At 38.2% G+C, this 15,362-nt stretch overlaps 1 protein-coding gene across 1 annotated transcript in view; it reads left to right on the top strand.

The window, feature by feature from the left end:
* BZW2 (basic leucine zipper and W2 domains 2) overlaps positions 1–15,362 on the top strand; it is a 53,328-nt gene that overhangs the window by 27,040 nt on the left and 10,926 nt on the right. The window contains exons 5-9 of the mRNA XM_084207327.1: positions 975–1,040; positions 6,911–7,046; positions 10,922–11,031; positions 12,831–13,001; positions 13,394–13,540. Coding sequence (XP_084063453.1) covers positions 975–1,040; positions 6,911–7,046; positions 10,922–11,031; positions 12,831–13,001; positions 13,394–13,540 — 630 coding nt within the window. The remainder of the gene's footprint in view (positions 1–974; positions 1,041–6,910; positions 7,047–10,921; positions 11,032–12,830; positions 13,002–13,393; positions 13,541–15,362) is intronic.

Genomic DNA, 15,362 nt, shown 5'->3' with positions numbered 1-15,362 from the left:
TTAGTGTTGATATTTTAGCAGATTATTTGCATATGAAGTCATGCTTCTGTCACTTACTTAGACTTAAAAAATATGCAGAATTTTGTTGAATCTTACTTTTTCATCTTATTTTATTAGGATTCTGTGTGTCTTCACGTTTCAGCATGGCCACACTTGATTTTCCACTTTTTCTGAGCCAAAATACTACCAGTTAGGATGTTTGGATGTATTTTATATTATGGAAAGTGAATTGCAGCTTTCTAAACCTAATTTTCCTTCCTCCCCCATCCAGTGTGGCAGTAATGTCATTTGCTCCCCACATAAACCTTTTTACCTGTGACAGTGAGTCATATGCTTTGTGCCTTCGTACAGCAGTGCAAGTGGTGATTTAATTTCTTCTCTCTTCCTTCTTCACCTTGAATGAACTCTGCACCTGTGCTGCTTCTGATTTCATAATCTGTGGTCTCATGATGGGAAACAAATGGTCAAAACTGGAGAACAAGTGGTTCCAATAATATAATTGGTTTAGAAGCTTTGGCAAATGTTCTTCCTTTCTCTGACAGTAGTGTGTTGTCTTGTAAACATTTATGTTAGTTGATATACCAAGATACTGCATCTTTTGAAGATGTCCAGCACCCTTACTCCATCATCATACAGCTGAGAGCTTCCCTAGGGTTGCATTACTGGGGGAGGGGTGTAGTTACCCTTGTTCTCCTCCTTTCCCTTGCTTTTATCTATGGATAGGGTGAAAAGCAGAGAAGGAAAAAAATTTTGCAATCTAAGATTCAAACTGTAATAAATTCTCCCATTCAAGCATTGCTCTATGAAGCAAGAATCACAGAATTGGAAGAAGGGTGTTTCGTGCTCTCCATGTGGCAGACAACACTAGAGAAATCATTCTGCAAGCTGCTTGTGTCCCTTCACTTTTTTTTTTGTAAAGAAAGATGGCTGTAATTGTTACACTTTTTAAGTTTAAAATCTGTGTTTATTTCTAGGTCTTCAATAAACTTATCAGGAGATACAAATATCTGGAGAAAGCATTTGAAGATGAAATCAAAAAGGTAATGTTGGTGGCAGTCTGTACTGGAATGATAATATTTTTACTGTATTTCTAATATAATTGTGTATGTATAAATGTGATGCTGCTAGTTGTTTTATTTAGTTCTATTGGAAAAGAGGATGGAATCTATAGGAGGCAGCTTTACTCTGCAAATTCAGCTCTGTGGGAATACTGCAGAAAGCATTTGATGTAACATATTTCTGAATTAATGATTCCTTTGGTTGCTGTGACCAAACTCACTTTATTATTCTGACTTTTTTGTGCAAAAGTTTGATACACTTTGGGGTGTACCTCTTAGTGAGAAGTGTTATTACTGTCCTGCAAACAGAACGTCTCTCTGGTTTTTTTTCCAAAAAATAAATGTCAATCTGCTATGCAGAATGTCTCTTGGTGTATGAGTATTAAACCACTCCTGCACTGTGGAGCAAATCCTAACCACAATTTTTTTGTATTTGAGGCCATAGATATGTGTAAGAGAAAGTCCTCACCAGTGGCAGAGTGCTCAGGATTTGCCTGTTAGACTGTAGTGGCTATTTGTGGATACTGTTTTGTTTTGTGATGCTGAATTCTAAGGAGACAGTAAAAGCCAGGGTAAAAATGCTTGGAAAAAAACCATACAGATTTATTTTGTCTGTTTTGAGTTCCTAGTAACAGATGTAAATATCTTTTTCTAATGTCCTGAATAAGTAATAAGCACTGTACTGTTCTGTAACTTAATGGGCAGGCTAGTAGTGGCAAAACCTGTCCATGACTAAAATATCATGTTTGTTAAACATAAAAATGTGTTTCCATATTATTTAAAAATTAGGTTGCTGCAAGGGTCAGATGAGGGCAGATTTGGAGTTTGGTACCTCACCAGCACTTCTTGTGCCTGAATTTATTTGGCTTTGATTTATACATTCTTTCTCATACAGAAAATTATTTTTACACTTGTGGCCAGCATGCCTATCAACTGATGCTGATTACTCAGTACATCATTCTAAAGACCTAAATTTACCTCTATCCCCACACAAATCTAATGTTCCTGCTGTTAATTACTGTAATCATTGACATGAGAAGCGCTGACTCACAGCATTCAAGTTTCAGAGAGTGCTCAGCATATTAAGCAAATGCCAATTCAAGCCGCCTCCACTCATTTCTGTAACTTGCTTGGCTTTACATCCTCTTAAGCTTCCAAAAATTCACTTTGCACTCTTAGTGACAAGATGAGACTATGGCACCTCCACTGCCATTGCCCTTAAAACCCTTGAGGACTACTTGTAGGTGCCTTTTGCTTACCTTCTCCCTCCCCCTGCCTGTGTGAATCCACAAAGTGGCTGTTTTCTCATTTATGAGGCTGTGGGGTTTTTTACCACTTAACCCTTTAATCCCTGCATGGTGTAATTTGTACAGGAGTAGCTGCCCGTGGAGGTCCAGAAGATAAAAACATTTGCATTTCCAGAAGGTGTTTCTGCTAGACCAAAGATGGCTACAGTTAGTCAGTGGTTTGATATGTAAGAGAGTGACTTGTTGACATTTTTTTCGTGGGTTATTGTCCCAGCAATGAAAGTGATGTTTCTGGCAGACTCACTAGGCAGATAGTGTGCCTGGGGGAAAATTAGCTCTTCTCATAGAAAAAGACATGCCAAAAAAGCCAAGGCAATGCCAGCAGTTTCACGCCGAAGAAGCAGATGCTGTCAGTGGGACTTTTCTTTCAAGAGAGATTATCTTAGATAGCAGTATTTGCAAAAGTATTTGCTTTTTGTCTTCTAGATAATAACTTTCTCATTAGGACATTATTTTCTACCATCTTTCCCCTTTTTGTCTGCTTCTGGCTTTCAGTTGTTTTATTTCTTAACTCTGTCACCCCAAAATTGCCAGTTACTCATTTTTCTAATGGCACCAGCAAACCATATATCTAAAGTTTTACATCTAAATTATTTTGTGCAAGCAATTTCAACAGATGATGCTTAGATGCATTGCTCAGTTGCTGTGTTTTGATGTAGGCACTTCAAATTCATATGAGCATGGCCCAATGTACTGGTATAGGCCCATGACATTTTGCAATAGTTTCAGTAAAATTCTAAGTTCCAAACTTGTGTTCTTCTTTCTCTACGTAGGTATTTCCTTGGATGAAAAATCCAGTTATTATCTGTGTATTTAGTATGTTTGCATGTTTAGGCAATTTTCTATATAAACTTTTTTATATCAGAATTGTGATAAAGTACAGATTGGTTTTTTATTTGCTTTAACAGTGGTAAATATAACTGAGTCATAAGAGGGTGTCTGAAGTGCTGGGATATGTTGTGACGTCCCCTATTTGTGTTCGTAGTTTCCTAATGAAAGAACTGTAAATTAAGCTAGGAATTAGGAAATAAGAGGAGAACAACATTCTGAAATCGAATAGGGAGTGAGCAGAAATTCTTTAAGTCTGCCAAATGAAAGGCAAGACTCAGTCAGCAGATATCTGTTGCTATATTAGCTGCCTTCTCCATTGGTGACGATTCAGTGCTGTCTGCAGATGTGACAAACTGTCAGCAGCAGACCAGTTCAGATAATGAAGACATAAAAAGACACCATGCTCCCTGTGTGGATAGAGTTCCTTAATTTTCACAATTTAAGATTTCTGGATCACAAGAGGTGATCAGAAGCACTTGTTTTTCTTGTGTGCTTTTTAATGTTGCATGAATATGTTTACTTGTGTGCATCTTCTATGCTGAGAAATTGTGCTTAAAGGACTTTAATGACAAAAACAACATGGAACATCACATGAGGCCTGGTCTTGTGCTTATTAGATATTCTCAATTTCTGTTTATATAGTTGGGAGTTCTTATAGATACACAGAAATACAAAATAATGAGCCAGAGCTGCCCTTTTTATGCCTGGAATCAGTTTGTATCTAATGAAAGCAGTAATGTCTGTGCTTGGCTAACAGCAGGGAAGCATTAGCTTGGAGAATGTTCCGTGGGTGGTTGGGAACTATTCTGAAGTGTCTTGGATGTTTTGTGACTTCCCTCCTGAGGTTTGTAATTGTGATGCTGAAAGAAGAGAGCCTAAATTAATCAGCAATAAAAATCTGAAGTAACAACTTTGAACTGAAATTTAGGTTCTGTTTCATGGTTTTTAAAATGGGTTTATGAAAGATTTGGGTTTTTCTATCACCCAGTCTCCCCCTAAACTATGTTTCACAACTGCTGGAAAGTATAGAATAGTATCCTTAAGCAGCAGAAAAGGACAAGTCTAGGTTTGAGCTGCTTTTGAAAAATATTAGTAAAATAAAAATTAGGCAAGTAGCACCAACAATACTTTCAGTAGCAAAGGATGTGTAGAAGATAAAGGTTCTGTTTAAAACAGAATTTTACATGAATGGGTGTAACTGTTCATGATCTACATGTTACTGATAAAAGGATGGAGGTTGGAGCTCAGAAATATATCAAAACCTGGTCTGTTATATCAAAATCCTCATCTATTGGTTATTTAGAAGCAAGAGAAAAAATATTTGAGGTACACAGAAATCTGAAGGTGTTTCCTCTTTATTAACAGTCTCAGTACTTCCAGGAAAGGGGTCTAATTCTGTTTTTTTTTTCTTGTGCAGGTCTCATTGTAGTACAGTATTATTGATAAAGCTTGTATAAAAGAAAGCTTTAAATCCACAGGCTTCCAGTTTACACTAGGATTATATTGAAATGCTGTAAGAATGTTCTGTTTTCTATTAAATGTGGCCCTGGAGTTCCTTTGCCTACACCATTGTACACACCAGTTAGTTGCTGCATTTGGAAGTACAGCACGCCATTTGTTTCTCAGTCATATGTTTAGAAATAGTAACTCCATTCTTCTGCATCCCAAATTTTCATGCATTTTGTAGTTGAGCCACAGTTTGCTGAAATAAAATTACACCTTGAGATTTGGTAGTTTCATAATTGTTCTTTTAAGCTAAAAGTGTGTGTTGCAGTCATTTGGCTGAAGCTCACTGAAAAAAAATATTCCCAGTGATTTGTCTGTGGCTGAGTCATTCAGTCCTGTGTAAGCTGTAATTTAAAGCTGATGCTATTATGTAAGTACTACCGTATGAATGAGGGTTTTTTTCAGTTCTGTTCACTGATGCAGAGCAGAACTATTCATAAAACACTGCATGAGATTTAATAACTTTGTTAGTTACCTGGATTTTTAAACTATCACTGCATTCAGAAAGTTTTACATTTGTTGATAAACTTGGATATCTTGGAGAAGATCTCTCACTGTCCATGGTAACAAACAAGGACAGGGACGTGTGTCGTATTCTGTCCCTTTGTATGGGTAGAATCTGATTATTAAGAAATATCCTAACGTGGAAACCTGGTGAGATTTTTCTATCAAAACAAACTGTTTTGCTTTAATTGCATTTGTTGCTCATGAAGAAAAGAAAAAAGGGTGTCCTGACAACAGGTCAGTACATCCTTTTGGAGGGGTGCCATTTGTTCTTCCTTATGAAGAAAAAATTGAATATTCTTTTTAACTTGTAAAAAATTGTATCTGTGGTACTCTTTTTTTTTTTTTCCCCTTCTTCTCTGGTGACGGTAAGTTTGTAAGCTAGCATCTGATGGAATCAGCAGCTTTTTGCATTGAATGAAGCTGTCCTTTATTGTTTCACCTCTTTTTTTCCCATCACCCATACTATGGTCACTAACAACACATTAAGAAAACACTATTGTTAACAGTAATGTCATTGACAAAATCTGATTCTGCATGGCTTTTTTTCTGATATAAAGGAAAAAGGGCATAATGTACTTCATCCATGTACTCTCAAATCAGTAATTTTAAAATATGAAATTAAGATTTTAAAAATAAACTTAATTGCCAGTTTTAGAATTAAAAGGTGTATATATAGTTCAGATCCTCCAAGATGATGAGATTTGTAATTTTTCCTCAAGCTATTTGTTTTCTCTTGTAATTAGTACTGGGAATGGCAAGGTCTTAAATCAGCCTGTGTTCCTGTCTGTCCTTTGTCAGCTTTTTCAATAGTGTCTGAACTTGAAATATATTTCTTAATTTAGCCAGTAAAAAAATATGTTGCAATTGTGCTGTGTTCCCTTCCCTAAAAGAAAACAAGGAAATTTTCCCATCCTTTTATTGTTTCCATGAGCCATGGTTTTTGAAAGCTAGAAAACAAATTGTAACTCTGTGGGGCTTAGCTGGAAGTCTGAAGATGTGAATAGGCAGGCTCCTGTCTGTGATCCTCTAATTTCTGTGTGTCTCAAGCCTGTGGCAAGTACTTTTGTCTTTACACATGCATACATATATTTGGAGAAGAGTGTTTTATACCTGTCTAAGGCCTTATTCTTCCCAGAATCATAGCATGGCTTAGGCTAGACCTTAAAGAATCATGGAATGGCTTTGGACCTTAAAGACCACCTAGCTCCAAACTAGATGGGCCAAACTGCTATGGGCAGGGACATGTTTTACTAGACCAGGTTGCTCAGAGCTCTGTCCAGCCTGGCCTTGAACACTGCCAGGGATGGGGCATCTACAGCTGCTCTGGCAACTTATCCCAAAGCCTTGCCACCCTCACAGTAAAGATTTCTTTGTAATATCTAATCTAAACCAGCTTTCTTTCAGTTTGAAGCCATCCCCCCTTCTCCTGTCAGTACCTGCTCTTGTAAATAGTCTCTCTACATCTTTTTTGTAGGCTCCCTTCAGGTACAGTCTTGTATTCTTAGAGAAAGTGAAATTACAAGGGATCAGTGAAATGACATTGTCATGCTTCTGGGTAGATTTTGATGTGATTGGTGTAATTTGTATTGAGACTTCTCAAGAAATAAGAAATATTATAATATTATAATATTAATATTAATTACTGCCTATTGTCTACCTATGCCTCAAATAAATAGTTTTTTTTTCTTGTCTGTCCCACAGCTCCTGTTGTTTCTTAAAGCCTTTACTGAGACGGAGCAGACAAAACTGGCAATGCTTTCTGGCATCCTGTTAGCCAATGGGACTCTTCCTGCTACAATTTTAACAAGCCTCTTCACTGACAATATAGTCAAAGAAGGTAATTTTGCATATCTTTTTTCCTTATCTTAGCTTTTTTATAGGAGATGTATTTTATTGCAATGGATTATATATGTTGCAATAAAATGCAAGTTGGAAACTTGTGAATGTACAACAGAAGCAGAATTTTAAAGCAGAAGCATATACAGACAGCAGTGCCCAACATACTTTGTGAAATCTTAAGAGCCCAATCAGACAGAAAAAAGCCACAAAACAAAAACAAAACTCAGAGGATTTATGGTTTTTTGGAAGTCATACTTGTGTATGCACAGTTGTAGAGTTTATGTATTATTGGGGTACTGTAAAGTTGTGAAGTATAATATCTGTTCCTGAGATAGATCTGACATTTCTTCAAGTGTTGCTGATGTCTTGTGAGTGAGAAGTGAGACAGAGCCCATGGAGGCCAAAGGGATATTGCAGAAGAAAAATCAGTCCCTCACTTTGCCTTCATGGTAGTAGTGATCAGTGACTGATAAACTTGCTCATGAATTTGTGTTTATTATATCATGAGTAAATGAGTTCTTTCAGTCTTAGGGTACAATGCCTTTTTGAGATTACTTTACTTTATTTAAGGATTTTGTTATATATTTATAGAATGTATCTTGGAGTCCTGATTTTACAACTGCTTGCTCAACAATTTCTTTCTCTGGCAGTTCTGACTACCTGGCACCATTGCAAATGTGTTGAACAGTTTTCATGACTTTTTTTGGTTGTGTTGAACAGTTATGTATTAGCCAAAATGTATTCTAATTTTCATTTAAAAAAAAAACTATTCTAACTTCATGGTCTCATTTGCAGCATGCTAACCATTACATTTGTTTTCTAAATGCTGCAGAAAGAAAAGCCACAGCTGCAGCTTTGCTCTGTCATCACTCATGGCTCTGGAAATCAAAATTAAACTAGGAAAAATCTCAAACAAAAGCACTAATCGATGTTTTTAGGATGATTGTCTGCAATGTGTTTAAATGAAAGTCCTCCTTGTTATGAGAAGACAAGAGGCATTGGAAAACCCAAATTTATTAAAATAATGGAAATTGTTATATTTTAAATTTAGCATTTTAAGAATATAATTCTTATTTGCATTATGTGCCTTACGTTTCTAAGAGCCATAAACTTTTGTCAGAGCTTACATATACTTTTAGTTCTTGGTTTGTGTATACTAAAAATGCATCCGTGACAGCATTTGAGGAAAGACTGTTCAGTCAGTATCCTGGGGTAGATATTTTATGCAAGAATAATTGAAGATCCAAAGATAGATTTCTTTGATTTACAAAAAAACAATGCTGCAGGCAGGTGAGGTTAAAATACATGATGAAACAGGTGAGCTCAGGGACTTGTTGATCAGCATGGGACTTGTAACATTGGCTAAGAAATGGCTGAAAGTGAGATAAGGGTAGATTGTGAGGACAGGACATCTGTCAAGTTTGAGTGCAAATAGCTAATTTAGATTACCTTATTTCAGTGTTGTCACTACTTTTACTGTTATATAGAGATGGAAAACAAAATATTCTTTTGTGGATTGCTGACATACTTGTAGTAGCGACAGAGAAAGGTCTAGGTGGTGGAATCTTGCCAGAGTTAAGTGTACCTTTCTTGTCCCCTGTGCTGGCAAAGTAATGCAAATGCTAAGAGCAGCCAATGGGGTTAGTCAATAAAATTAATGACTGAAATTACTTTCTGCAAATAAGGGGGGAAAAGAAGAAAACAAACAAAAAGAGAAGAGCTATTTAAAGGAAGAGAGTGGCAGCACGTGCAACGAGTATAGGAACAGGCCAGTGATAATTTTGGGCTGGAAATGAGAAGTAAGTTTGAAAATATGTGGGTAGTGAAGCCCTAGAACAGCCTCCCCCTGTCATGGTGTAATCCCAGCCAGCAGTCAAGCCCTACACAGCTGCTTGCTCACTCCCACACCAGCAGGATCAAGGAGAGAATGGGAGGGGTAAAATCTGGAAAACCCATGGTGGAGATAGACAGTTTAATGGGGAAAGCAAAAGAAGAAATTAGTTCACTGCTGCCCATGGGCAGGTGTTCAGCCACCTCCAGGAGAGCAGGGCACCATCACATGTAATGGGTACTTAGGAAGACAATTTAAATGTTCCTCCCTTCTTCCTTCTTCTCCCCACGTCATATACTAAGCATGATGTCATATGGTCTGGAATATCCCTGTGGTCGCTTGGGGTCATCTATCCCAGCTGTGTCTCCTCCCAACTTCCTTGCCAGCATGGCAGTTGGAAAAGCAGAAAAGATCTTGGCTCTTTGTAAGCCCTGCTCAGCAATAACAAAAACGTATCTGTATTATCAATCCAGTGCTCAGCGTAAATCCAAAATAAAGCTCCATACAGCACTGTGAAAAAAATTAACTCTACCCCAGCTGAAAACAGCACACCCTCTAATACTGACACTGGCATAAAACTTGCTTTGTTTTGTTTTAAGCTGAAACTAGAAAAAATGTGTAGGATATGATAATGCTTGGTGACAGAGACTGTTCCATTCAGTTTTGGTATTGAGCACATAAGCTCATGGATATGCTGTAGTGTGTTTGCAGTGAAAGTTATGCCTAAATCACCTAACAAAGCCTGGTTGACCAGGCTTTGTTAGTCTTGATTAGTCAGCTTGCAGCACTTAGGATTGCTGCATCATGTCCAACATGTAAAACAAGCCCAAGGAAGTATTTGCAGGCCTCTCTCGGCCTGGCAGGGTGCTTCCCTGGTTCCTACAGTATTTCTCTAAGGATCACATCTTACGACTAAGCTCCTGAAATAAGCTTGCCAAAACTGCCATAACAGTCAAGATGTGTAAAGACTGTCAGTGAACTTAACAGTGGTCTGGGAACAGTCTCTTCTGTTCTTGTTTGGTGACTCATTTAGTCAAAGTATCCTAGAAATAAAAATAATGAATATCTATCTATAAAGTGTGTAGGTGTGATGAAGCACCTTCTCACCAGTAGCTCCTGTGTAGCTCTAAGAGCTTCTGGACTGTCTAGAGGTGAGACAGAAAACTACAGTGGCCAGCTGTAGCCTAGGATTGTGCTATTTGTTATGCATTACCATTATCACTGCCTTCAGTAGCCCTGATGTTGGTATGGGTGTAGTATGGAGAATCATAACTGACCTGCTGGCAACCTTCCTCAAGGATGAGCTCTATCTCCAAGACCTCTCAGCTTCCTTCAGCTCCCTGCACTTGCACTGGAGAATCTGGAGCAGTCATGGTGGTGCTGCTGCTCTAGGAAATAGGAGATGTGGGCTTAATGGTTTATTAATTCCCCTGGGAAATCCACAGCTAGTGGAGGTAGAGTTAGTTTGATTTAATAGACAAAATACTAAGTTTTGCCTCAAGGAAGGAATTTTTTTACTTTAAATAGTATTTGTGCCTGGTGCAGCTGGCTACTTAATGCCTCCTAGGAGGACATGGTGCAGTCAATCACTTGAAGTTGCAAAGTTATTTAACCCCATTCCAGGATTTGCTAAAAAAAATTTGAATATAGTTTTTTTTTTTAGTTCTTGTTCTTGATTGTTCTTTATTGCTTTCTGTCTTTGTTTCCTACCCATTTAATGCATAATTTTTCCTTTTGCATTGTACTCAGTCGTTGAAGTGGGAATGCAGGAAAAATAATTGCAAAGAAAATCTTTGAACAACTGAATGGAGATGGGCAATACCAAATGAAAATGAAAAGATTTTCAATCTAGCATAATTCAGAAAACTAATTTTGCATTAGAGAAGAAAATAGGCATTTCAGCTCTACGTGTTTGTTTCTGTTGTCATAAATGTATTTTCATTCCACAGTCTTGTAACTTTTTTGTAACCTTGAACTTCTTATAGTCAACTCTAATTTATGTTGAAAATTGCTGAAACAGATTTTGTGTTTTTCTCTGATAGGGATTGCAGCCTCTTTCGCTGTAAAGCTTTTTAAAGCATGGATGGCAGAGAAAGATGCCAATTCTGTTACCTCTGCTTTAAGAAAAGCCAACCTCGATAAGAGATTGCTAGTAAGTAGAATATATTTTCAATAATCTTCATCTCTCCTAGGGAAAAAGAAGGAAATGAAATGCAGATGGTAGTTTGCTGTAAGCATGTTAACTCCCCCTCAGACTCTGTTAGCATTTCTAAAATGTTTTGAAACACAGCAATATTGTTATGGCTGTAGCACTGATACAGGTTCAGGAATATTAAGTATCGCATGTTTTTACATTCTGTCTCTATTTTTCCTGTAGTCAGATGCCTTCTGAGAGATTGTATGTATGGGGCTTGGGAATTAACTAAATGGAGTTCTTTTTCTAACCACTGCTAACAAAACATACCAGCAAATGGGCATGAAAAACTCTATTTCTTTAAATATGTTTTCCTTTTGCAAATGGTATATGAAATATAAGGAGTCAGGTTTGAATGGAAGTTTCTGAAGCAGCAGTGTTTAAATAGTATAGTAAATGAATAGTAAGCTAATTTTCTGCAGCAGTAGCCATCTAGGTAGTATAAATGGTCCTGTAGTGGTGGCAGCAGACCTGGTAGGTACAGCGCAGAAGGCTTTCAGCCTTAAGACTCAAACCCTGTGTTCTGGGTTTGTAGCAAGGTATTCAGACAATATATGAATATGTGGCAATTTCATGTGCCTTTTTCTCCCAGTGTCTTTCTGAAGATCATTTGGGGTTTTCTAATCCTTCAGAAAGATTGCTGCTGCGATAATGCAGTCAAATACGCATCCTGTGTAACAGTGCCTGGAGACTCAGCAGTACTTCCTGTTTCTACCTCCATAATATGTAATTAAGCAAGTATCTTTCAAAAGTAAGGAGCCTCCCACGCCCTCCATCTCTTCAATTTGTACTTGATTCTAAGTGTCCAAGTCATAAATAATTTGCCATTAGCTGGGAAAGGGGCCAATTACACTGGTTTTTGTGTGGGGAGGGCAGGGAAGAAAACTGCATCTTTTTTCAGTTTCAAGCTTGACTGACTTAAACTTTCAGCTATTGGCTCTCATTACTCTGCTCTTTTAACTGTAAAGTATCAGATGATGTTGCCTAGCATAGATGCCTTCATGAAAGTTTCTTAATTTCATTAGTCAGTAAGTAAATAGATGGAAAGTGTCCAGCTTCTTTGTTAAAAAAAAAAAAGTGTTATCCATACCACAGATCGTGGTTAAGACACCAAGAATGGATGGTAAGCAAATGCCATTGAATGCTTTCCAAGATGGGCCATTTGCTATAGTGATTTTTAAGAATAATTTTAACTTTTCTAAGTAGCTGGACTTCCATAAATTGACAGTACTTTTTAATTAGAAATGCCTACAGGAGTTAATGTTAACAGTACACAGTGGATTTTGTGATTTTTGTTAAATGATGCATTAGTGGTAGGTCAGGTTGCCTGGGCCACTTATGTATTGTTCATTGTATGTTTCTTAAGAGATAAATGTGTGGATGCACTGAGAGGGGATGATAAATGTGCTTTGCCATCTATTCCTTTGTGCTTTCCGTACAAGACTCTTGGAATCTGGAAAAAGTGTGGTTCCTCTTAGGACTGCTTTGAGCAACACATTTGGCTCATGGCTGTTCATAAATACATGCACTTCATGGAGTCGGTATTAGCTTATTTGTGTAACTGGACATCATTTTTTCCCTCCACTACAGTGAAACACTGCAATATGAATGAAGTGTTGACTTTTCAAGTGTGGATACAAGCAGTATTTTAAGTGAAGTAACAGGTTATTCCCACTGTTCATTCTTAAAAAATGTTCTTTCCATTCTGTCAGGAGTCATAGTTTGTTATTTAACAGAGAGCATTCCTGTCTTTTTAGGAACTATTTCCAGCCAACCGGCAAAATGTGGACCATTTTGCCAAGTACTTTACTGAAGCAGGTCTAAAAGAACTCTCAGATTTCCTTAGAGTTCAGCAGTCACTGGGGACTCGTAAAGAACTTCAAAAAGAACTACAAGAACGTCTCTCTCAGGAATGCCCAATTAAGGAGGTAAAAGTGGTTTTTTACAAGTTTCTGTTTATATAATAATAATCAAAGACTTAAACCAACATTAAGTAGAGAGGAACAGATTTCCTCTGTTTTTCTTTAAACTATTTTAATTTATTCATCCATTCACTCTCTGCTTAAGACTAAAGCAACTAAATATCCTCTGTATTTCCAAGTGTAGTTGTCTGTGGGATGGGGGTGGTTTTCCTTCATTTATCCTTGAGAATGTATTTCCTTTAACTGCATTAACTTTTAGGTTGTAGGGGAGGGTCAAAATCTTGTTCTATTTTTGTTTCTTAATGCTTCTACCTCATGATGTTGTAAATGACTACAAGTGTTTGGAAAGTCAGTATCATTTCTGGTTCATTGGAAATGTCCCTTATTTCCTTCTCTAGGTAGTGCTTTATGTAAAAGAGGAAATGAAAAGAAATGAGCTGCCAGAGCCAGCAGTGATTGGTCTCCTTTGGACCTGTGTCATGAATGCTGTGGAATGGAACAAGAAAGAAGAGCTGGTTGCAGAGCAGGCCCTCAAACATCTAAAGGTGTGTGTATGGGTGAAGAGGAGAAGAATGCTGTGAATCCACAGAATACATTCTTTGGCTGTCAAAGTTTTTAACCTGTTAAATCCAGGAGATTTAGATTTTTGAAGGCTGATGCTGAGCATACCAACCATTGTGTTTGGTCTGACTTCTGTCAAATGGATGCTGAGGACTGAGGTAGTTCAGATCATTGAGTGCCCTGAGTCCCACAGTGCCAGGGCAAGCCAAGGTGGTCACAGCCTGAGCCTCTCTTCCTTGTGCTTTCCCAGGGTGCCAGGGCCCTGAGAGGCTCCTTGCCCTGGGGCAGGGCTAAGCAACTGCTGGGACTCAGCCTGCTCAGACCTGACTAGTAAGCCTGCAGGAACTGCCTTTGCAATGTCTTTGCCAGAAGCAAAGACATTTTGGGAGCATGGTGAGGCAGCACCTGTGCTGGCTGTGCAGAGGGCTGGGTAGATCCAGGCAGGAATGCCAAGGCCAGAATCTGGGAATTGGTTGTTGCCAATGTTGGCTGTGGTAGCTGGATACTCAGTGACTTGTCAAGTGATAAGCCAAGAGCTGGCTTGGACTGTGTGTACATAAAGGGTGGTTACTCTCTGATCCAGCTAGTGTCCTTGAGGATGAGGGAACTGAATACAGAGAAAGACAGGCTGCAGTATTGCAGTGCCACCACTGCATGCTGGTACAAAAACACTAAAGACCTTGGGTTAGAAAAGAAATGCCAAACCAATGCAGAAGCATCAATCACTGCCATCATTGGTACTCCTCATCTAAGTCTGAAGTAATTGTGCAGTGCAGGACGCTGGATCTGAGAGCAGAAGCTTTTCAGCAGACTTAGTCTTTTAAGCAGGTAATCTCTGACCAGGAGAATACTCCCTCATAGCCAGGGCTTCAGAGGTTTGCCTTAGAACAGAAGCAATCTGGGATTTATTCTTTATGGTAAAATAGCTCTTTCTTCATATTGGATGTGTCTCCATACTTGGGTGTTCCCATGTTGGTTTAGCTCCTACTGCTGCTGTCCTTTTGTCTGAATTTGGTTTCCCAATCAGTAATCCTAGAAATGCAGTCGCTTGGGATATTGTATAGTCTTTGATGGTAAGACTGAAAGCCTTCAAGTTTTCTCAAGTGGCTCAAATAGCAGGAGAAAGACAAGATAGTTTCCAGAAGGAGAAAGACATTGTTTTTCTTGTTCCTTTGATGTAAAATTTGATTATCTCTCTTTGAGTTGTAACAAAGTATCCATTGAGATTTATTGTCTAGTACTGCAGGGCAAATTAACAAATATTTTCTGGAATATTTGAACTCTGGGAAAAGAGAAACATAGCTGGCTTTGTACAGATCCTGTTGACTGGATGTTTAGTCCTGTGCATCACCCCAATGAATTAGGTAAGGTATCTTGTCTGCATAAGATAGGGATCTTTCTAGGTGCATCCACTTTCTAAGAACTGAGAAACATTTGTTTGGAGTATTTACTGTTTGAGCTCAGGAGTAAGATTTAATAGAAGCAATAGAAATAGAAATTTAGACTTTGATAGCTGCTTCTTTACAGCTCAGTCTTCGAAAATGAAACAGCATTTTTCACATCTGTCCACTTAGGATAGGTGGAGACAGATCTTGGATGCTCCTCTTAGGCCTCTCAGCTACCTCAGTGTCTGAGCCAACTCCAAAAAGTGGATTAACAGTGTTAGGATGATACAGAGCTCAGTTCTGTGCCCTCCTGTGTGTCAGTTCAGGGAGTTGCTTTGACCTGGTGCTGTGATCGAGCTGTGTATGAATACATAACTTGATGTGTGACATGTCAGATGGTGGGATTCATTCTTGTATGACA

Source organism: Fringilla coelebs (assembly GCF_963513975.1).
Source record: "Fringilla coelebs genome assembly, chromosome: 1".
NCBI classification, from domain to species: Eukaryota; Metazoa; Chordata; class Aves; order Passeriformes; family Fringillidae; genus Fringilla; species Fringilla coelebs.
This window is presented reverse-complemented; position numbering and strand designations above follow the sequence as displayed.